Source organism: Sebastes fasciatus, chromosome 11 (genome assembly GCF_043250625.1).
Source record: "Sebastes fasciatus isolate fSebFas1 chromosome 11, fSebFas1.pri, whole genome shotgun sequence".
In the NCBI taxonomy this organism is placed as follows: Eukaryota; Metazoa; Chordata; class Actinopteri; order Perciformes; family Sebastidae; genus Sebastes; species Sebastes fasciatus.
In genome coordinates, this window is record NC_133805.1 from 6,720,736 (window position 1) to 6,743,323 (window position 22,588).

Sequence of the window (22,588 nt, forward strand, 5' to 3'; positions counted from 1 at the left end):
TACAGACTGGAAATTGTATATATAAAATGAAAATGAAAATATATTCAAAGTATATGTATATGCAACTTGAGAAAAAATAAAATAATAAAGGTAAGTTACTGTATAAACTTGTTAAAAAAATAAATTTTTGGTATATTATTGTTGTTTTTTTCAACTGTAAAATAACTATTAACCAAAATGAATTACCTATCAATTTATAAATGATGGTTATTACAAAGTGAGAGTTAGAGGTAGAGGTAAATTATGATAGGAGAACCACATTATTGTCTATACCATCACCAGAATGCCATTTCCTCTTTACTCCGACCGCGTCTCCATGCCAGCCTCATTTTTGGAGACGTCTGAATTCCCCCCGTTAGCCCACCCGACTGTGCACCTCCGTATCTCATTTCCCTGGTGCTCTCCTTGTGTCCCTGTCACCGTGCGTGTGACTGAGTGGGCACCCCGGGGTGACTTCAATGTTTAATGACCACAGCCCGTGGCATGGAAGCAGCTCCCCTCCTCTTCCCTCGATGTTCTTTTTGCTTACAGTAGTGTGGGAGTTTGCTCAGAATGACATCGGGCCCCTGTCACTTCTCCTCCTTACACTCTCACTTTGCAGACTGTTTAGTCCCCGAGCTGCCACTCCCCATTAATCTCCATCATTCTCCCTCTCTCACTTCTGCCTCTTGGCATCAGTCTCGTCCCTCCGATGTTCCCCTCTCTCGCTCTCTCTCTCTCTCTCTCTTTGTCTCTGTTTTTTCGTCTGCTCCCTCCATCACCCTCTGTCTCTCCCCTCTCCCCCGCTGTCTCTGTGTCTCTTTCTCCCATTCTGTCTCATCCTGTCATCCTCTCTTATCCCCTCCCCTGGTAAATAGATATGAGCCAAAGTCACATTGCATGTCAGCTGCCGCAGAACACATTTTTCAATCAGCGTGTTTACACTGAGCACACATCGTAATGCCGCCTGTGATTCGTTGGGGCTCTGGAAGGCGGGAAGGAATTGAAGTGAGACACTGAAACATGGCTTCTGATTTTAGTGGGGTTTAGATTTGAAGGACGGGTACACTGAAAAATTTAACGCTTCTCTCTCTTTGATTTTAACACACTGTTTTATTCTCTCTCCTCTTTTGTCTCTTCCTCTGATCTACTCTTTTTTTCTTCTTCCATGCCAGTCCCTGGCCTTACACCATCTTCCAGCGCGGTTTTGATCTTGTGATGGGAGAACAGCCCTCTGATCGCATTTTCAGGTAAGGGGAACTTCACAAAACTTTGTTTTATCCGACTACATTTTGCCGTGGCGCTGCACAATGCACGCTGCACAAAATATTGTACACTTTGACTTTGATTTTGTCTCTCCCTCATGTTTAAGGGAGGATTAGGAGCTCTGGCTGCAGAACATCTTCTGTAGATGTGTCTGTTAGTTTTAAAGGTATTCAAATAGGACAAGTAGAGGAACTTCATTTTCTCTCAGGTCAGATAATCATTGAGTTCTGATTGAGTGTAAATCAATTAAAGTGTTTAATCGCGATTAATCACACATTATTTTATCTGTTCAAAATGTACCTTAAAGGTAGATTTGTCAAGTATTTAATACTCTTATCATTATGGGAGTGGGCAAATATGCTGCTTTATGCAAATATATGCATATATTTATTATTGGAAATCAATTAACAACACAAAACAATGACAAACATTGTCCAGAAACCCTCACAGGTACTGCAAAATATGCTCAAATCATAACATGGCAAACTGCAGCCCAACAGGCAACAACAGCTGTCAGTGTGTCAGTGTGCTGACTTGACTATGACTTGACCCCAAACTGCATGTGATTATCATAAAGTGGGCATGTCTGTAAAGGGGAGACTCGTGGGTACCCATAGAACCCATTTTCATTCATATATCTTGAGGTCAGAGGTCAAGGGACCCCTTTGAAAATGACCATGGCAGTTTTTCCTCGACAAAATTTTGCGTAAGTTTGGAGCATTATTTTACTTCCTTCCTGTCAAGCTAGTATGACAGGGTTGGTACCAATGGATTCCTTGGTTTTTGTAGTTTTATATGATGTCAGTATCTCCACTCTAGCTTTAAAAGTGAGCCCGCTACAACCTAATACCTGCGAGTTGTGTTAATGCGTTATTTTCACGTTAACTTTGACAGCCCTAACAATCTTAAAAAAAGAAAAAGAAAAGCGCTCATCAACTACCCAAACCCGACCCGACCCGCAAACCTTCAACTTTATGCAACCGGCAACGACAGAATTGCATATTGAAAGCGAGGCTTATAGGGAACCGTTCTAAACACCGATGATGTCATTATTCCAACGCCAATACTTTGTGCAATCAACTTTTACTTAAATGGCCAGTGTGTGACAATTAGGGGGATCTATTGGCAGAAATGGAAAATAATATTAATAAGTATCTTTTCTTTAGTGTGCAAATACCTGGAAATGCGTTACCTTAGAATGAGACGTTTTTATCTACATACGGAGCCGGTTCTGCAATATTGCACCGCCATGTGTCTACGGTAGCCCAGAACGGACAAACCAAACTCTGTTAACGTTTCCTGCTGGGGCCGGAGTCGAGAATGTTTCTCGCTCCCATCGCCACCGCTCTCTCTCTCTTGCTTCACCACTCACTTCCCACGTGCACACACACTCTAAGCACTGGGTCTGCTCTAACTGTCTCTCTAGAGAGGTCCATTCGCGTTTTCACATCGGCCACCGTAGCTCTCCAACACGCTTGGCACACGGGAGAGGCTTCAGTTTGTTGCAATCACCTCACATCACCACTAGATACCGCCAGATCCTACATACTGGACCTCTCATAATGGTTACAGCAAAACAAATATGTCTATTGCCACTTTAACATGCTCAGTAACTTGTAGCCTAGTGTTTCATGACAGTAAATGTGCCTTTAATAGAGCATATAGAGTTGGCAGGATGCCCCCTTTTGCTGTGTTCACTCAGAGCCATTTCACAAACGAGCATACAGCAGAGCACTTTTCTGTGACAGAGGTTTTCTAACAATGTTTATAACTGCTTTTCCTTCCAAAATGATTTGTTCCCTGGCTTGGGAAAGAGCAGATCTAGCTAGAGAATGTGCTACTGCCTTCATTACAACTCCTTGTATGACAGTACAGCAGCAAAAAACAACTACAGATCGTTTTGTTTTGCTGCTGCTTCCATAAAAAGGAACCCCACAGAGTTCATACATGTGTAACACTCTAGAGGCTGTTGTCTTTACGTTGGGATCAGACAGAGGAGGCTGGCATCCCGCTAATATGTCCAGGAAGTGCTTTGATGCACTGCCTCGCCCCCTCCCCCCCTGCTGGGATGTTTTCTGCAAGAATTATTTTTTTATTTCTCACTCTGTCCAGCCGTGCAGTTTAAAATATCTTTGTCCTCAGACTGCTCCAAATCAGCCATCCACCCATCCTCATTTAAATAGTTCAGCTTCTAGGTTTTGCCAAGCGTGCCCTGTCGGCTCCAGGCGCCGGAAACAGACCTTGAATATCAGCGAGCCGTCATCGTGTTTACCAAAGCACATATTACCATTAAACACAGGAGCAAATGAGGCAATTAACATCACAGTGGTATAGAGACTAAAAATGAAACAAAGCCAACTCAAGGATGCATGCGAAAACTCTCTTGCGTCGGAGGAGATAAACGCTGAGAGTCAGCATTCAAACACACAGCCGTTCGCACTGTATTAACGGCGGGGGGGGGGGAGTTCCTCCGAGACCTGCAGACATGTTTTCCACTCGACACAACTGTTTTCTCACGGGGACTCTTAGTGTTTTTCCACCTCCAGTTTCTCTTAGAGTGAACCAAATAAGTCATATAGCAGCACTATGGTCCCTAGTTGTCCATTAGAAAGCAGTGCTCGTTAAGTGGCTGCTAATTTGTCCTGTGGTCACCCACATACGTCACACTGCATCGCGGGGAGGTTTCAGCACTCCTCTGCCGTACACAGTTCCCATAAGAGATGGTGAAATGACTTATGGGAGAGTCGGTAACAGCTTCCTGGAAAATAATACAGAAATATTACCATTTAAATAGACTTATAATAACTCGCCAGTGTTGTACAGTAAATTGTAGAACGGCAGCACTTTGATCTGCAGAAAACTTGACTTTGAAACAAAGGGAGTAATTGGGTGGATGTAATTAAGTGTTCCGTTTCTACAATGGTGTAATCAGTCTGTTCTTAAAGTGACTGGTAATGCATGCACTCCCCACAATCCGCTGCCCTTTTCCTTATGCAAAGTTAGCAAATTTATTAAATGCAAATTGAACAATTGTGAGGAAATGTTTAGTCTGCATAAAATATAATTGTTAACCATTTAATCAACAAGTGGCCCCCTTTTTTTTGTGTTACACGCATTCATGCATAATTCATCAGCGCTAATAATGCATTTGATGTTAATCAGCGTGAGCTTAAAGTTGGAAGTATTACATTTCATCTGCAGAGTGATTAAAGATTGATGATATTCATTGACTCACAAATAAAGAATAGTTTTAAAAAGCTCTGGTTCCAGGCATCTGTTGTTTACAGATTTATAGCCCTGTTTTGTCTCAGGGGGGAACTCTTGTTGGCCACTTTTTTTTTGTCAGGGTTTCTCATTTGGTATGCGTCCATTAGCACACAGTGTCCTTCTGCTCGGAGTTATGCAAAAAGGAAAACTTTGCTCAAAGGTAATGTAAATAACCTCTAAACAACTTGATGCCGTTGTTGTGAAACAATGATGCAGCGAAAACATTCATCTTTTGAAAAGCAGACATTTTGACGTGGCATGCTGGGAAACTAGACCTTGATGGAGAGTTTACTTAAAGGGTAACTACACCAATTTTACAAGATCACTATTTATTTTGTCAGCTATAGAGTGATACAGGAATGTAGCACTAAAACCCAGAAATGAGTCAGCATTTTAGCACTTCCGGTTCGTCTGGAAGTCAATGGGTTTTTAGTTTGATGCCTGAATTAAGGTCTGTGGTTAACACAAGCTGAATAGATTTTAAAGTTTTGTTCTACGACATAAAATACCTCAATATCATGAATTATGAAGCCTTTATGTGTCTTAAAAAAGACGGTTATTAACTACTAAATGTTATCACGCCGACTCGTCTGCATTTACAGCCTCGTTGTGTATATTCACACTCATGCAACTGTGGTGTAGTTTGTTTATAGCGTTAGCTTTTTACTTTTGGCGATTGCATTCACACTTCAAAAATCATTCAAATGTGAAGATTTTCTTGCTGAACAAAACGTGTAAGTATCATAAATGTGTGTTTGCCACAGAGCTTATTTTCTGCAATAATCCAAAAGCCAACGGAAAAATCCTATAGACTTTTTGTGGAGGGAACCAGGGCGATTCTAACTTCCTGGTTGGCCTCCAAAAATAAGCCATACCTGGAGCACTCTATATGTACTGTCCATATAGTAAAGATTATCAATCCATATGTGTTGGTGTTAAGCCTTTCAAAAACAACATTTTCAATGCGGTCAAGAAACGGTGTGCTCTCCCGCTTGCCACATACAAAGAGAGACACGCACTGATGAGTTATATTCATTAAAGAAAGATGATTTATTAAGAAAAGACTAACTCATTTAATACACTGAATCACTTTATTCAAATTGCAGAGGATTTAAAATATATTTTATGTTGATTAAGTCAGAAAATATGGGGGTGGGGGCTCAGATTTTCTTAGATACAAGTAGGGAGGCCTTCAAAGAAAATAGATTTGAAACCACTGGTTCAGAGAATATAATATATTGTTTATCCAAGACAAAACAGACAGGAGGACGGGACGCAGAGAAAAAGTCACACAGTTTGCTACTTCAGCACCACGGACAACTCTGTGGATTCATCAACAGACTGCACAGTTAGGCTACTGATATTTCAGAGCCATGGTCGGGGCCGTAGATTCTAACTGACTGATATTTCAGAGCCATGGTCGGGGCCGTAGATTCTAACTGACTGATATTTCAGAGCCATGGTCGGGGCCATAGATTCTAACTGACTGATATTTCAGAGCCATGGTCGGGGCCATAGATTCTAACTGACTGATATTTCAGAGCCATGGTTGGGGCCATAGATTCTAACTTACTGATATTTCAGAGCCGTGGTCGGGGCCATAGATTCTAACTTGCCAACCTCAGTCAGATAAAGGATCAATGAGTCAGACAGACGAGACTAACATATTCTGCCCTCTGCACTCTCTCTGCTACTAGGGGATGGAGAGGTTTTGATGAAGCTTTCCACTCCTGCTTTACAGGGTTATCTTTAAAACAGGTTGTCATTTTGTGTCATGACACTTTTTCTGTTTACCTGCTGCTCTTTCTATTCTGTTCTTTTACACTCAGAAAGCCTAAACCCGTAACCTTACCTGTCTAATCCATCCTTCTCGTCCTCTGCAGATTCACATACACCTTAGGAGAGGGGATGTGGCTGCCGTTGAGTAAAAGCTTTGTCATCCCCCCCGCTGAGCTCGCCATCAACCCCTCAGCCAAGTGCAAGACGGACATGACGGTCATGGAGGACGCGGTGGACGTACGGTGAGATGACATTTACTGGTACCACTTTTCACTGTTACTTTCTTGAGTTGACGTTTCAGAGGCATGACAGTAGAAGCTCCCACTAAAGGAATAAAAAAGCTTCCACAAGGCTGTAAAGACAAAGTGGGATTTTGCTGAGCGCTGCACCAAACTGAGCATACTAAAGCTTTGCATTGCTGCACTGAGATATTACCTCTGTCCACTTTGTATTGCCTCACAACACAGAAAAGTACATATTGGTTTTATGATAAATATTCCTCATGACGATCTTTTTCATCCGTCGTCCCCCAGCATGTAGCTGTTTACTCTCTGACCGTCTCGCCGACTTCTCACTTCATCAGCATTTGTTTTTTTATTTACTATTGTTGCACTGAGTATTAAAGCAGCCCTGTGAGGTTGATGCAGAGGTCTTAGCGGTCATGATTCAGAGGGTAATAAAACTCTTAACATCCAACACAAAATCAATTATGAAGACGCAGAAAAAACCCAGAGTGAAAAAAAAAAAGAAGAAGAAAGAATTACTTGGCGATTCAAAGCCACGAAGAGCTTTTCGATTGTTAAATGGTTCATAACTCCTCCAAAGAAAACCTGCTCCCTGTGCAGTGACTGTGTTGGTGTGTGGGCTGCACAGAGAGCCGTAAGTGAGCCAAAACAATGCTGCAGTATTGAATTGGACTGACAGCAGTGACACAACAGAATTATTTAGCTGTTTGGCTTTGCTGGCTTGGGGGCGGGGCTTAAAGCTGGAGTCGACATATTGGAGCAAATATGATTAAACAAAGTTATCTTCATAAAACGGTCACTATATCCTGACAGTAGAACATGAGACAGGTAATCTGAAAGATATCATGTGCCTCTAAGTCCTCCGGTGCTCCTAATGGCATCTGCAAGATTTCACAGACCGAAAGAAAACAACCAATCAGAGCCGAGCTGGAGCCTTGCCGTCTCTGAGCAGCTTTCAATCACTCACAAACTTCAATCAAACGGTCAAACTAGGCAGCGCTGATCAAATATGAATCAATATTCTGTTAATGTAATGCCTATTGAAAATTAGAAAGTTTGTGACCCGGCAGCCATGTTGAGATCAGTTGAGGAAATACTAATCACCGCCCACCAGCTGGAGCACACTTTCTCATTTTACAGCTAAACAGTACACTACAAGATGTTTCTAAAAACATTTTATACGAGAAATAGGCATTACAGTAACAGAATATTGATCCATATTTGATCGGCGCTGCCTAGTTTGACCGTTTGATCGGAGTTCGCCAGTGATTGACAGCTGCTTCCGTTGAATGAACAGCCAATAGGAACGCTTCCTCTCTGTGGATGGGTCCAACAAATATAAGGCTTTCATCCAGGAGACCGCTGTTCGTGTCCCGTGCTCACAACATTCAGTGTCATTTCCGCTCTACCAACGCCGTAGTTTTAAGCCCAACCATGTTGTTTTTTCCTAAACCTAATTAAAGTGGTTTTATTGCCTGAACCTAAGCAAGTGTTTTTGTTTACTTCACAACATTAAGCATGTGTTTACTGCGACCGAAAGAGTGACACCGAGGGGTCTGACAAAGCGTCAGTATATGATGAGTTGGGATGTGTTAGAAGTACAGTTAGATAGAGCCCAAGATTATCATGTAAAACTGACTGTAAATGTGATTCTAGTTGACGTTATAAGTAAAGAAGGCAGCATCCTGGTCTACTTGGTTTCACCTCTATGTGACCCAGCCATTACCAGTCGTACTACAATCTCCTCCTAACCTTGCGAAGGACAAACCTATTCACTATAAATCTACTCAGTGGTCAGCAGCATTGTGAATCACCAAGAGAGTTAACGTGACTGCATCTGCTTTGACAGCATTACACTGCAGCGTGGCGTCTGTGTGAACAGTTAGTTAATGTAATTAGCGGCGGGATTTGTCTTTTAGTGTATGCTGGGACATGCCCTGTCAACAAGTTAGTGTGCACAACCGTGTCAGATCCTGCCCCTAATTCGCCGATGGTTATTTGCCCTGTGAAAATTATGTCAGGTAAAATTAGTCTCGCTCAAATAAATATCCCCCATCATTTTTTCTCATTAGCATGGAGGCACTCAAGGAGTTTTTTTTCTTTCCCTGGAGGTAGCTAATTTCAAGCTCTCGGATGACTGAAGTAGTCCTCGGAGCGGACCTTTTAAGGGACAAATCACAGGTTTAACACAGGCATTTATATCCGTCAGCTATGAAAATTGTGCTCATCGTAACTAGTGATAAAAAAGACCATGTTTTGCAGAAACATCCAGTGTGCTGAGTGTGTAATGTCATTTGGCTCGCCACTCCTATGACATTACATGAGATTAGAACATTATCTAGATATCTTCTTGTAAATTGAACGTTGAACATTGAACGTTACGGTCTTCATAATACAGTATTGCATACATTTTTAATGTCACTTTCACATGTCAGTTTATCCATCGCTGTCACTCTTTATAGCTTGTTTTTTTAGATGAATGAGGCAGAGTTTAAGATTCTTCAGGGGCTGTTTCAGTATTTGAATTATGGGGGGCAAGAAGAGTCCCGTCCCCCCTAAAAGACACAAGATTAGCTCATGGAAAACTGGTGAATGACATCAGATAATAGCATTTCTATGACTTTAGTGATTGAAATCAAGGTCTCTCCCCAACTATGACTGATAGTTTGTGACAGTCAAGCCCGGTCCACATAGGGAACGCTGCCTTGCTGAACTGCTGCGTGTCCCACGCATGTGTCGTCCACACCGGCTGCTGCTGTTGCTGCAGGCAGCCCTTTCTTTCTACATAGAGTTAGTCTTCCATAATGACCATTTCATTTCATTATAAATGCAATTTATTTTTATTTTAGACAGAAAAAGGTTCAGAAGCGTGTGCTCATTTGTAAATAATGGTAATAATGCACAATTAAATCCCCCTACTTTATTCATTCATGGAGCCGTGCAAGTCACTGCATTTCCTACAACACTGTCCTGTAAATATTTCAGAATAAAAGCCTTTTGTTAACAAATGAAGGAATTCTGTCCGAAGAAAAAAATGGGCTTTTATTTTGAAAAGAAAGCAGGACTTGTCCGTGACATATTCTACAGATATAGACATTTAAACTGTAGTAATGTTGCTGATATGATGTCAATAAATAGTCAAAAGAGCAATTTCACTGTCTGTGACATATTCTGCAGATATCTAGATATTGAAACTGTATTAATGTTGCTGGTATGATGCCAGTAAACTGTCAAACCATCATTTTCACTGTCTGTTGTTGCAATGAACTTCACGTGGCTCGCAGTAAAAATAGGCGAGACCTTGAATCTCTGCTGCTGCTGACATTCCCTGCCACAGATGTGGATTACCTAGAATAGCTAGTTTTTTTTTAATGAGTTGGCTGCTAAAGTCCACTGAGGATCTGCTGACATTCCCAGTGATGGCTAATGGATAGCACATTATGTTTTCTGTGTTTTGTATCTGAGTCTGTAAACTGGAGGCTGGATTTGAAAAGATGACCATGAAATAAAAGTGAAAAACATGAAGCTCAACCGCAGGAAAGGACAATGTTTATAATAGTATACACTAGTCAATGCATATGGTATCACAACTATAAAATGCTAAATGAGAGGAAATCAGAGGAAGATATGTGTTCCTGTTGCTGGGCATAAATCTCCAGCTGTTGCTGATGACTTCAGGGTGAGATAGATGTAGAGACATGCATGTGTATCTGGGACTCCGGCTGTGTAACTGCTGGTTTAAACCACTCGTTTTCTCAGAACAGGAGTAGAAGTGAACAATTTCATATTTTTACACTCTGACTGACAGAAGCCACAAGTAATATGCTGATGTAAAATTACCAACAGGGTAATTTTCTGAATGTATAATGAGTGTAAACAACTGGAGACAATCACTGAGGAGATCTGGGTGTGTTGGGTTATCTGCTAGATATCTTTGGGTGGAAAAAAGGAAAATATAAACATTTTTATTTATTATCTTAACATATTTTTTTATATTTAAACATATTTATAATTTTCATTCACACGTCAAAATATTTTTCCGAACAGTTTTTTTTTTGGAGCTTTCGCAGCACGAATAAAGGCGTCAACCAATCACGAGGTGCGGAACAGACATATTCCATACGTACACTACATTGTACAACAACATGGAGGCTCTGGCCGAACCAAGACGGCAGTCTTTATTACTCCTTTCAACTTTGACAAAGGCAGAGCAGACCATATCCACTCCTTCGGTTCTTATCTTTCACAATAAAAGCCCTAGACACATACACTGCGTCAGAGCATTTCTCTAAAAGGAAACTAAGATAGCTTACAGTAGTTCAGGCTACAGTAAACAACAATTTACCTCAGACATACTGCTAGACGCTGCTCCGGGTCAATAGGATCCTGGTTTTGGCCGCATATAGAAAAAGTGTTGCAACTCGCAAATTTGCATCGCTGCCGGTATGAATAGTTTAGAGGGGGAGTATTTCGCATTTTTGTGTCATTTATTCGTCACGCCCTGGTGTGTGTGAAGGCCTTAAATGTAACCCTCGTCTTTATCAAAATAATTTTGGTAGATACGGTCATGGAAACACTGAGACAAAAAGTAGAGAACATGTTCTTTTTGTATCCCCACCTCACAACTGAAATATCTGACAAATACTGCTCTTGTTTGTTTTTTTCTGCCAGCAGGACTGAACTTCCCTTTGTTACACACTGCATCATATTTACTGTAAATTAATTCCGTTTTGGTTTCATGGTTCGTCAATTTTTCTAACCCCCCCTACTCCATGTTTACACATTCCAATTCCCCCTTCTTTTTCAACATTTCATTTCCATTTGGCAGCTTCTTCTTCGAGAAGCTGTGTAAATAACTTGTTTCCCTCTGATCTGGGATCTGATGAGCGCTCTCTTCAGCTTTCCCCAGGGGCCACGAGGAAACACTGCTGACGGATCTTGAAGCTGCTGATTTACTCTTGCCTTTGAGCTGCGTTGCCCCGTGTTTAATAATCATTTGTCGCTCCATCTTGCTCCCTGGCAGATGGATAAGTAGCGATGAGCCCTGATCTTCCTTTCCCTTGATTAGCTGGCTTCATGGCAGTTACGACTGAATGAAGAATCACTTTTTTGTTTTTTTTAAGTATGTTTATTAGTGCTTTTGTAGCATCGCCTCAAGGTTGTAAACACAAGACTATCTTGGCTTAGAAACTTGTGTATCATTTATGCTTTTCTTATATTTTAAGTTGTGAGACAAAATGCACTAATTGAAAACTCAATATCCCCCCCCCCCCCCGCCTCCCCCTCTGCTTCTGCATTATATGAAAGCTAATTGAGTGGATATTGTTGAAAAACATAACTCTTTCTCGAGTATCAAACACATGAAAAAGAAAGACATTTACATTGAAGTCATTCTCTTCTCTGTTGATGCTTGTTTCCACTTCTCTCTCTGAATTGAATCACTAACTAATGCAAGTAAATTGCAGGGTATAACTTGACATTTAAACCTTTGGTGGTACTTTTAAGTGGCAGATGGGCTGGATGAATGGTTCTTTATACCGCTTGTTTTGACGCACATGTACTTCGAGCCCTCTCATTGTTTGCCTTCCATGTTAATGGTGCCCATAATTGAGGCGTATTGCCTCTTTCAGCTGCAGACAGCTGTCTCGGACAGAATGTTAAAATTATTGCAGGTAGTGCTTAGTGCCTGTTCATTTGAGCCCTATACGTTGTCAAAATTATACGCTTTGTTCATTGCCTTTCTGTTCTAAATCAAATGGGTTCGTAACATCATAAAATTTTCTCTTGCAGATGCATATCATTTCTTTCAAGGCAGTATAATTAACGGCATTTCCACTGTTTGGACACATTCGGGCATTTTACTTTTTTTAAAAACGGTAAATGAGGTAGCTCATTCTGATGATTTGATAAGGCGATTGTGTACTCTGATACTGAATGTAGCATCAGTAAGGTCAGATAAACATTTTAATTGTCTCATTTTAATTAGATAAATACATGTGGATGCAACGCCACAGCCAATTATTACTTTATAATGAGATTTAAAGCTCCTGAAAACTTAAAATCTGAGCTTATTTCCCATTGACGGTATATATTCATCAAGTAAAAAGAGAACATCTTTAGGTGTTATTTATTGTGAGTTTAAAGCTCAAAAACTCAGCCAATCAGCTTCATCAGGACTGTGCGGGTGTGGTTTGATCAGATTAGATCGACAGTGGCCAAACAACCCAACGGCGATCATCAGATTCCAATTTCAAATGTTGCTAAATCTTGATTGGTGCACTGAAGTATGTAGCATCTCCATTTTGGATATTCATATACTCCTAAAATGATTCTTATTGATTGATTTTGGTTAATCCCTGACCTGAGCTTGGGATCCAGAGCGGAGCAGGAGAGTGGAGGAAGCAGGGCCTGGAGTCAGGGATGGCAGGATGGTAGCCGAGTTTACGATCTGGCAGTGTTGAGAGGGCAGAGCAGGGTATATGAAGAGGCTTGATTACGGTGATGAGATGCAGCTGATGGCTCTGCCCTGACTCTGGCACACCTGCAGGCCTTTGCTGCATGTCATTTCCATCTCTATCTCCCCTCATTTCCTGTCTTCTCCCTACTGAGGACTCTAATAAAGGCATAAAACGCCGACAAAAATAAAAATAAGTGTGTCAGATGTGCATGAGACAGGTGACAGCCTGTAAATTCCCGCAAATTGCATTGCAATTACAATCATATCCAGATTGGAATACAATATTCATTATTATGTTTTCATTAGTGTATAGTCAGCTTCAAAGCCCAACGCTCTTCATGGGGGCTTGATCAACCCTCCCATGGATCCCTCCATGTTGCACCGCCATGTTTCTACAGTAGCCCAGAATGGACAAACCAAACACAGCCTATTGAGAGAGCCTCTCGCAGATTTACGTTGAAGTGGCAGCTTGAATTTGGTGGGGCGAATGCATCTGAAGGCCAACGTAGGCTCTTCTACATGCTTGGAAAGGGAGGGTTGAGCAGAATGTTATTCAGTTGGTTGCAATCTGCAACCTCACTGCTAGATGCCACTAAATCCCACACACTGCTCCTTTAAATTTTGGACACTATATACGCTTTTCTCATGCCCACATTGGCAGATTTCCATGAAATTTGATTGGCACATTTATGCTGCCAAAGCAATAAACAATTTAGATTTTTCTGGCCCCATGGTTTTCCCCAACATGTTCTCATCTCAACTCCCTTGGCACCACGCCCCTTGGCGGCACTTTATTTTCGGCATTAAAACTACTATAGTTAGGTTTAGGAAACAAATACACGATTGGGCTTAAAACTACGCTTGCACAGTGAAATTACACTAAACGTTGTGAACACAGAACATGAACGAACAGCTGATTGTACCATGACGCACGAGACACAGATAGCAGCATCCTGGATGAAAGCCTTATGTTTGTTGGACCCCTCCACCTCCCCTCCTGCCACCTCCTCCTCCTGTGTCTCTTTTGCTCTTCAAACTACGTCACTTCACTCGCGGCAAACCTTGGAGCTTTTACAGCTGCTGTGAATGGGTTTACATTATAGTTAATGGAACGCCCAGTGCGTTTCATACCAGCGACAAAGTGTGTCGTGTGCGGTGATACTGAACGCCAATGGCCGCAACAAAGCCTCTGTATTTAACGCCGGAATGAGAACGGGCTGTTTTTCCTTTAGTACCACCCTTAGGACAAACCTAAGATATTTTGGTAAGCGTCTAACAACAGCAAATGGCCAGTATGATGACCTATCTTTCCAGCACTTCCGTATTTTTTATATTTTCCGTAATCAATGTTGTAATAGCTTCACCAAAGAGTCACCGAACGTGGCTTTTTTTTTTTTCTCTGTGTGATATTTATTGGTAATATTGTGTTGCACACGATCGTTGGATGTGCCTTGACTGTAATTGCAGTTCCCAAATAATTTAGCATTCACACTTGCCGTGAGTTTCATCATCTGCCGAGGCTCTGTTCAATAGGTCCCTTCTGAATAAATGACGACAAAACAATGGGCAATTATGGAAGAAGAATTGGTTTGTAAGATAACATCAAGCTTATTGTGAAAGGGAAGGGAACTCACTGTGGGGAAAGCAGAGGAGAACGGGAAGTTGGGAAGAATAAAATTGTGAGTGCCTGAGAGGTCATCAATTTCCTTACCAAGACAAGGTTCATGGCAATGCTATTACAGTTGTTGTTTATCATGTGCAGCACTATTCCTCTGCAGAAATAACTTTGATTTAGATTCTGTAAGAAAACACTGAGGTCTTCTGTGCTTTGTTCTTAATCTCCACCGATCCCAAACACTTATATTGTCGCCCTCCTGTTGGATGATCTGCTTATTGACCTTGCAAGAGGTTTACGGGGAACAACAAAAATCACAGCAACACAAAGTGACTGCTCGGAGCGAGGTTAGAGCAATGGTTTTATGGTGCGTTTTATCTCGGAAGTCTACTAGTTTGCATAGCAATTGTGCTGCGGAAAGTCCTAGCTTTTCTCATGATGATTACTCAGAATGAATTAAACTTGCAGGTATTTGTAATTCACTCCATCTCGTCATTAAGTGAAATAGAGAGCAGGGCGTCTCAGAAAGTCTCTCAAAGCAGCACTCTGACACTTTTCCCCCAGACACATGAAACATGATCTAAAGAAATGGAATATCTTAATCAACTTTAATGAAAGTAAATTACATATTGCTGACAGTGAGGCATTACTAATTGAATACTGGATTTCACTCAGAATCATTAGCTTGTTTGAAGGTGATATAACTTATAGCTGACACACTGTGTGTGTGGTATAAAGGAACAATTCTGCAGAAAATCACAGTATTTTTTTCAAATCCTTCATTTCACTTGGCACTTCTACTGTCTTTACTAATATCAGAATTTTAGTAAAGCAGTGCCAAGGTATTAGATCTCAATGAGTGGATTTTTTTTTTTATCTATTGCATCATATACTATGAAGTATGCTAATTCAGAGGTTTTCAAAGTAGGAGGCGGGCCTCCCACAGGGGGCTCCAAACAGTTTCAGGGGAGGCTCAGTGAATTGAAGTGAAAATATATTACATTAGTTATCAAAAGAAGATCACATAGAATAGCCTAAATATGTGTGATTTGGTTAAAGGGAGGGTTCAGAGATACAGGAGTTCTGGGGAATTTAACTGTTTTTCCACTTTCCCAGAGTCAGAAACTAATAAATGCCTTATGACAGACCTTTTTTTGATATATATATTTGGTGTACGCACAGCTGATCTCAACATAAACAACTAGAATGGCACTCGGAGAGCGCAGACCTCCGCCAAGCTGCCCGAGTACGATTGCTCTCCCCTTTCCGTTCAGCTTGCGCCATCATCCACGTGTATATTTGTTTATGTTGAGATCAGCTGTACGTAGCAGAGCAGCGTAAAACACTTCATTCAAACTGGACAGAAGCAAAATAAAACTCACTTAAACTGTCGTTTTTACTCTTTCAAACAATCACCAAGTGTGCTTCGGGCAAACTCAACTGTAATTTCACAGAGTTTAATGTGAGAAAAAGGTGAATCTACAGTCCCCTCCCCCCGCTCTCTCTCTCTGAAGGAAAGAGGTGGGGTCACGCGTCATCAACGCGCCATTAGTTACACTGCGCATGAATTTCATTCAAATCCATCGCAGACTTTTGGAGTAATCCTGAAAACAGACAAACCAACAAACCAACAAACCAACAAACCAACGCCGGTGAAAACATAACCTCCTTCCTAGGCCTTCGGCCTTGGCCGAGGTAAAAATACACGTGGATGATGGTGCAAACTGAAGGGGGAGGGCAATCATACTCGGACACCTTGGCGGAGGTCTGCACTCTCCGAGTGCCATTCTAGTAATGAATGTAAACAACGAACATGGCTATTTTTAGTTATTGTTAGTTACCAGTCTGTGCACGGGCAGAGTGTGCACAGACAGGTAGGCCGTCCAATCATTTCATTCGGGCCGAATGAAATGATTGGACAGGTTTATTACAGTCAAGCCAGAGATACTGGATTTTTTTTTTTGTCAAAGCATTTGATTTATTGATTGTTGTCGGGATGTAATGACAATTTTAGCAAAACTATAAAAAAATATGTTTTTGCTTTAACATCAGCTGAAAATCTTGGTTGTGTTGATCTCCAGTGATTTAACTTCTCACCTTGCTGCAGTGATGTAGAAGTGTACTCCACCGTGTGTCTGTTCACCACGACATAATTGCTGGATGTGGTTATAGGTGTAATATTTCTCTCGTCTCTCATCTACCCAGCAAACCTCAATAAATGGCGCTTTGTATGCTCAAAACTCAAATCAGTCCTCATAACACACAACTAATCAACTATTTTTTGTCTCTTATTTCTGCTTTAACAGAGAGGAGCTGATGATCAGTTCATCCTTCGACTCTCTGGAGGTTCTCCTGGACTCGTTCGGGCCCGTCAGAGACTGCACCAAAGACAACGGAGGCTGCAGCCGCAACTTCCGCTGCATATCTGACCGAAAGCTGGACTCCACCGGATGCGTGGTGAGTCATCTCTCTCTTTTATAAAATCTCTGGCTGGAAGCTGCCATACATTAGCTACAGCAGCAGAACATGACCTTTCCCTTGAATGTCCATGTAAATCAAATTCAAAGTGCTCTACGGTATACACTATAATCCGTACAGATCCTTTCATGATTGATACAATTCGAGACACTGAAAGCCTTTACCTCCAACACTCAGGCAGATCCAAGCCTTAGGGATTTTTTTGATCCGATGCCCACTTATATGGCCTCTTCACTATCAGTTCATATTCTAATGTTGAAGGAATATTCTGTTTTGGCCATCAGTGTTTAAGTCCATCTGCCTGTATAAATATTCATGAGCGTATCTGCGGGCCAAGATGACCCATATCAAGGACAAGCAGCAGACCTGCACTCAGTAATGTGTCTGAGTGGACAGTTTGACTTCGCCTCTCGTCTCATACGCCTCTTAGGCCGATAACACATTCATTACCTCCAGGTGGTGCTTAGCAACCAGGAAGTGTTGCAGCCAGGTTTGTTTTCGTCTCCATCTGTCGGGGACTCCAGCAACACCGTTCTCGTTATTTGCAGAATCTTAGCTCCGTCTGCTAGTCTTTTGCTTCTCCTAAATCCTCCCCCTTTTTCTATTGATAAGCCGTCAATGCACAAACCCCTAACAATTTAATTTCTTTTCAAGTACTTTGACGCACTTGAGTTGAGCCTTTTCAGGTGGGCTGGGGAGATGCTATTTATGCAATCCAGTATGCTTCATCCTATCTCCCATAATGCACCTCAAGGAGAGGGAAACAGCTTGTGAGATGTTTTTAATGGGAAAATGTTTCATTTATAGATTAGAGCGTACGCATGTATTTCCAAGCAATTATACATGTAGGTGGAATGGTAAACATTAGCGCAGAGGATGTAAATGTTACTCTGACAGAATGCAAAAACACATGCGGTGCAATTAGTGGTTTCTCCTTTGCTCTTTCATCATCATCTGACTTTAATCACAAAGTCTTAAGGCTGGGGGCTAAAAATGAGTATTCTGTACACTGTAAAACATCATAAAGGAAAAAACATATCTTTTCTCATTAACTCAGCGTAAATATGTTTTATTAATTTCAAGTTAATTCAACTTTTTTTAATTTTTTATTTGTCTTCAAGCCTTTTGACTTGAAATGATGAGTTGAATGAAGGAACTACTGAGAGTCGGCTCAACTCATTAAATTAAGTTTCTAAAGAAACATGATCAGCATAGTAGCAGACTTACCATTCTGCATTCTTTGACAGTAAAAATCCAATTATAGTTCGAAGAAAACATACGTGATGGAAACTTGCTGTTTGTCTTTAGCGCATGTTAAAGGGATAGTTTGGGTGTTTTGAAGTGTATGAGGTACTTTTAGTCGGTGTGTTACCTACAGTAGATGACGGTCGGCACACCCCAGTTTGGATAAACAGACAGGAGTTACCGCACAGAACCAAAGTAATGTACTGCTGCATAACGTATTTTAGCCACCTAAAAGAAAGGCCCAGCTAAAAAAATCTATATCGGTTGAAGTGTACGCTATATTTAGAATATGTTTGCCGGTTTACCTTGCTGTGAGACAGCTATACAGTCTATGTTTCTGACGGGGAACTGAAGCTGTTATCTATGATCTCGTCAAAGCAACCAGACTCTATTGAAACCAGTTTCTCCGAGCTGGGGGCGTGCTGACCTCCATCTACTGAAGATAATACACTGACTATGGATAGGTACTTCATTCAACCCCACTTAAAAACACCTGAACTATTCCTTTAAGATAAGTCATGGTTGTTTCTTTTCATGATGATGTAGTACAATGACTAACAGTGCTAATCATGATGAAAAAGGAATATTGAATTCAGTCCCTACCAAACTACACTAATTTTAGCAAAGTCAGTGGGAACATCCTTGCATTTTGTCTTTGTACTAATTCAATAAGGAAGTGGCTTCAACAGCTTATCAATAGCTTCAACGGCTCCTCATTTATAATAAGATCTCACCCTTCAAACTGCGAAAATGTAAATGTAAAGCAAATGTGTCTGTAACGCTCGCCAATGTGACAGAACAGTTGTTGATTCAACTTAATATCTTTACTATATTTAACTTGTTTTCTCAAGTTCAGTTAACTAAACTCTGATAGTTTTACATTTTCAAAACTCATAGGATGAGTTTGAACTAATTATTTGACCTGAGCAGCAGGAGAACTTGTTTTTAAGTTGAACCAGTGATTGATAGAGTGGATGCAGACAGTTATTGTGAGCAAAATGTGAAGCTAATTTCGCATAGCTTGCTTTTCCAAGCCTGGTTATTAGTGAAATGGGTGAGATGATTTTTTGAGTATTTGTGTGATCATGAGTGACAAATCCCCCTGGTAATGATACATTTTAGAGGGAATCAGTTGAAAAGCACGTCATCATGATCATCATTAACATCACGAGTATAAACCATTAACATTTCCGATGTGGAAAAAAAGTTTTTTTTATCTAAATGTAGCCAATATAATTTGTTTATGACAGGGCTCCTCTCATCCACCTCCCACTTCCAGGATGGCCCAGTTTTAATGCAGCGTTTAGAAAAAATCCAATTTATCCCTGATTGATTTGATGGCCAGTGGATCCAACGGCCACATAGGGCAACTAGTCCATTTCTATCAGTCATTCTCTCTGATTCACACTCTCTGGAATTAATTACTTCCACTCACCATTAATTAATTACTTCCATTCTCCGTTTATCAGACAATGTGCAAAGTTGAACATGCAGTATAAGAGTCTACAGCCATATCATGGTTCAGTGAGGCTGTACTGTACTTATGCACAGCAATGCTTTGAGCTAAATGCTAACGTCTGCATAGCAAAACGCTCACAATAACCATGTTAACAAATCAAATTTGTAGTCGGTAATTTTGCCATGGTTACCATCTCAGTTTAATGTGTTAGCATGCCAGCGTTTGCTAATTAGCACCAAACACACAATCCAACAGAGGCTGATGGAAATGTCATTACTTTTGTGGGTATTTCTTCATAAATCAAAGTATTGGACCAATTGACCTGATGCTGGATGCTAGATGAACAGTCAGTCATTAGCATTGATTCTCTGGTGACCATGGAAGTCTGTACCAAATGTCATGGCAATCCGTCTAATAGTTGCTGAGATATTGTATTTTAGTCTGGAACAAAGTGGCGGACCAGACGGTCTAACAAACATTTGCATCCTTTAAAGGGAACATTCGGGTGTTGATGGTAAATGTAGTCCATTGAAGCAATAAATTCCTCAGTGCCTGCTATATTGACAGAGAAAGCTAAGTTCTTCCGCTCAGACAAAACAACAGCCCCATGCTGATTACCCAGAAAAATACAAGCAAAAGTTTGTAGTTCTCCTTACCACCAACTAATACTTCACTGGATGCAGGACGAACAACAGGTTTTGCAACAGGAGAATTCAGATTTCTGAGTCAGTATAGCACGCGCTGAGGAATTTATTGCTTCAATCGACTACATTTACTATCAACACTGATGGACATCCACATATAAATTGGCAATTTTCTCTTTTAAGCCCCACTTAAATGTGTCTAAAACAGCTTCATAACTGTCAACAGTGACATTCAGGTCCCACCAGATTGGCTCTTTGTAGACTAATTTTTGTTTTCGTCAATCTGTTGCTACTTCAAGTAGAATCTTGAACAGCTACGGTACAAAGAAGCTTCTTAAATATCAGCTGTTGGTACTTTGCTGATGCAATTAAGCATCTGAGCTTTTTGAAGGAAACAAATGCTCCTTGTTTATGTTCCGCAGGCTTGTAAATGTCACAAACAAATGCATTACTGCTGCCCTAAAAGCACTGGCCATTCACCGGCTGGTCTATCGCAAATATCTCTGTTGTTAGCAGAACTTGTTAGTAGGTATGAATTGGAGCCTGCGAATACTGTCCACTATCTAAAATTGCCTCATACCCAGTGTGATAGGAGTCCACTGTTGCATCAACATTGCACCGGAATGTCGGAGACCAAAATATCCATCCAATTTCCGTCTTGTATCAAGAGATGACAGAGTTGAGATTTCTAACCAGGGCTTTGAAGTCTCATGGGCATTGGATATGTGTTACTTAGTTAACACATTCAGGTTGTTTTTTTCCCGGAAAGCTTAAAAAAAACTCCAGATATTTTGTATTGATATTCTTCCTGTACACATGATGATTACTAGATGCTTTTAAACAACAGCTTGTATTCATCAGCATCTAGAAGGCGGCTTCTTTATGTTGCAGTTTGTTGCAAATCCTTGCCAAAAGCGTACAGGAAAAAAAAAAAAAATCCAATTTCTTCTCCCTGAAATTAGTCTCGCATGGATCCAAAAAGAAAAGAGTAAAGAGATTTCTTGCCAACGCTTTTAAGGTGTCATGAGACTTTTCTTTTTGTGTTCTCTTCTATTATTTATTGTCCTGTTATATTTCCATGCCTGTGAGCATGCCGGAGAAGACTGTGATATTTTTCTAAGAACATTTTGCGGAACAAAAGAACAAAGTGAATGTCTGTACTTACTTACAGTGCTTACACTTTAATGTTTGTTTTCCCATCATTTGTGAACGTTCACTGAGCTTCACTGTAACCACAAATGAACAAGGAATTCATTCCAGGAATAAATCTATGATTTCCCACTTCAGTACAGCCTCATTGAGACGGAGGTGGACATCATGTAAGACAAGATGGGAGACATGATAAGGGCATGAAGGGGTTTTCAGAGAGACTGGGAATCACGTTTCAGAATAGATTCGATGTTAAATACATGTTTTGTAGAAAAAAGGAAGCTCAAAGAAATTACGTGCAGGACATTTTTTCAATGATGATGTAGGCTACTGTATTTCTGTGTGTGCGGAATAATTCTCTGAACACGTTAGCTAACGCTGGCCGTCAAGTTTTGTTGGCTTGTTTTTTAACAATGGAGGGGAAAAAGAAGTATAAACACAGACTTATCAAGAAGACAGTCTGCAATAACAGTGAAGCATTTCAGAGATGGAGAGAAAATGTTACTAATAGTTTAGCTACTGATAACCGCAGCCAAAAACTTGCGACTACGGTTAGCAGAATGCTAAACTATTAGCAACATTTTCACTCATCTATCTAATAGTTTAATCTTCTGCGTGAGCCGTGAACTCTCCGTTGCAGCAGCTGTGACGTCTAATTACAGTTTGCAGAAGGCTAAGCTAAACTATGAGCAACATTTCCTCTCATCTCTCTAATAGTTGAGTCTTCTGCGTGGGCGGTGAGCTCACCGCCGTGGTGCAGCAGCCGTGACGTCTAATTATAGTTAGCAGAAGGCTTAGCTAAACTATTGGCAACATTTTATTGTTTTGTTCTTTCTCCATCTCTGAAACGCTTCAGCGATTATTGGAGCTCGCTGGAGCCTCCAATCACAGTTTGTCAACTCAAATGTATGCAGTATCGATTCTGGCACCCAACAACACAGCAAGATAACATTTTGACTACTCTGAAGTGATTCAGTCTTGTTCCCCCAGCTAACACCGTGACAT

The 22,588-nt window shown here is 40.9% G+C and overlaps 1 protein-coding gene across 6 annotated transcripts in view; it reads left to right on the forward strand.

The window, feature by feature from the left end:
• astn1 (astrotactin 1) overlaps window positions 1–22,588 on the forward strand; it is a 418,066-nt gene that overhangs the window by 144,703 nt on the left and 250,775 nt on the right. For all 6 annotated transcript variants that reach the window (XM_074650205.1, XM_074650206.1, XM_074650209.1 and 3 more), the window contains 3 exons: window positions 1,155–1,229; window positions 6,396–6,533; window positions 16,915–17,065. In XM_074650205.1, coding sequence (XP_074506306.1) covers window positions 1,155–1,229; window positions 6,396–6,533; window positions 16,915–17,065 — 364 coding nt within the window. The remainder of the gene's footprint in view (window positions 1–1,154; window positions 1,230–6,395; window positions 6,534–16,914; window positions 17,066–22,588) is intronic.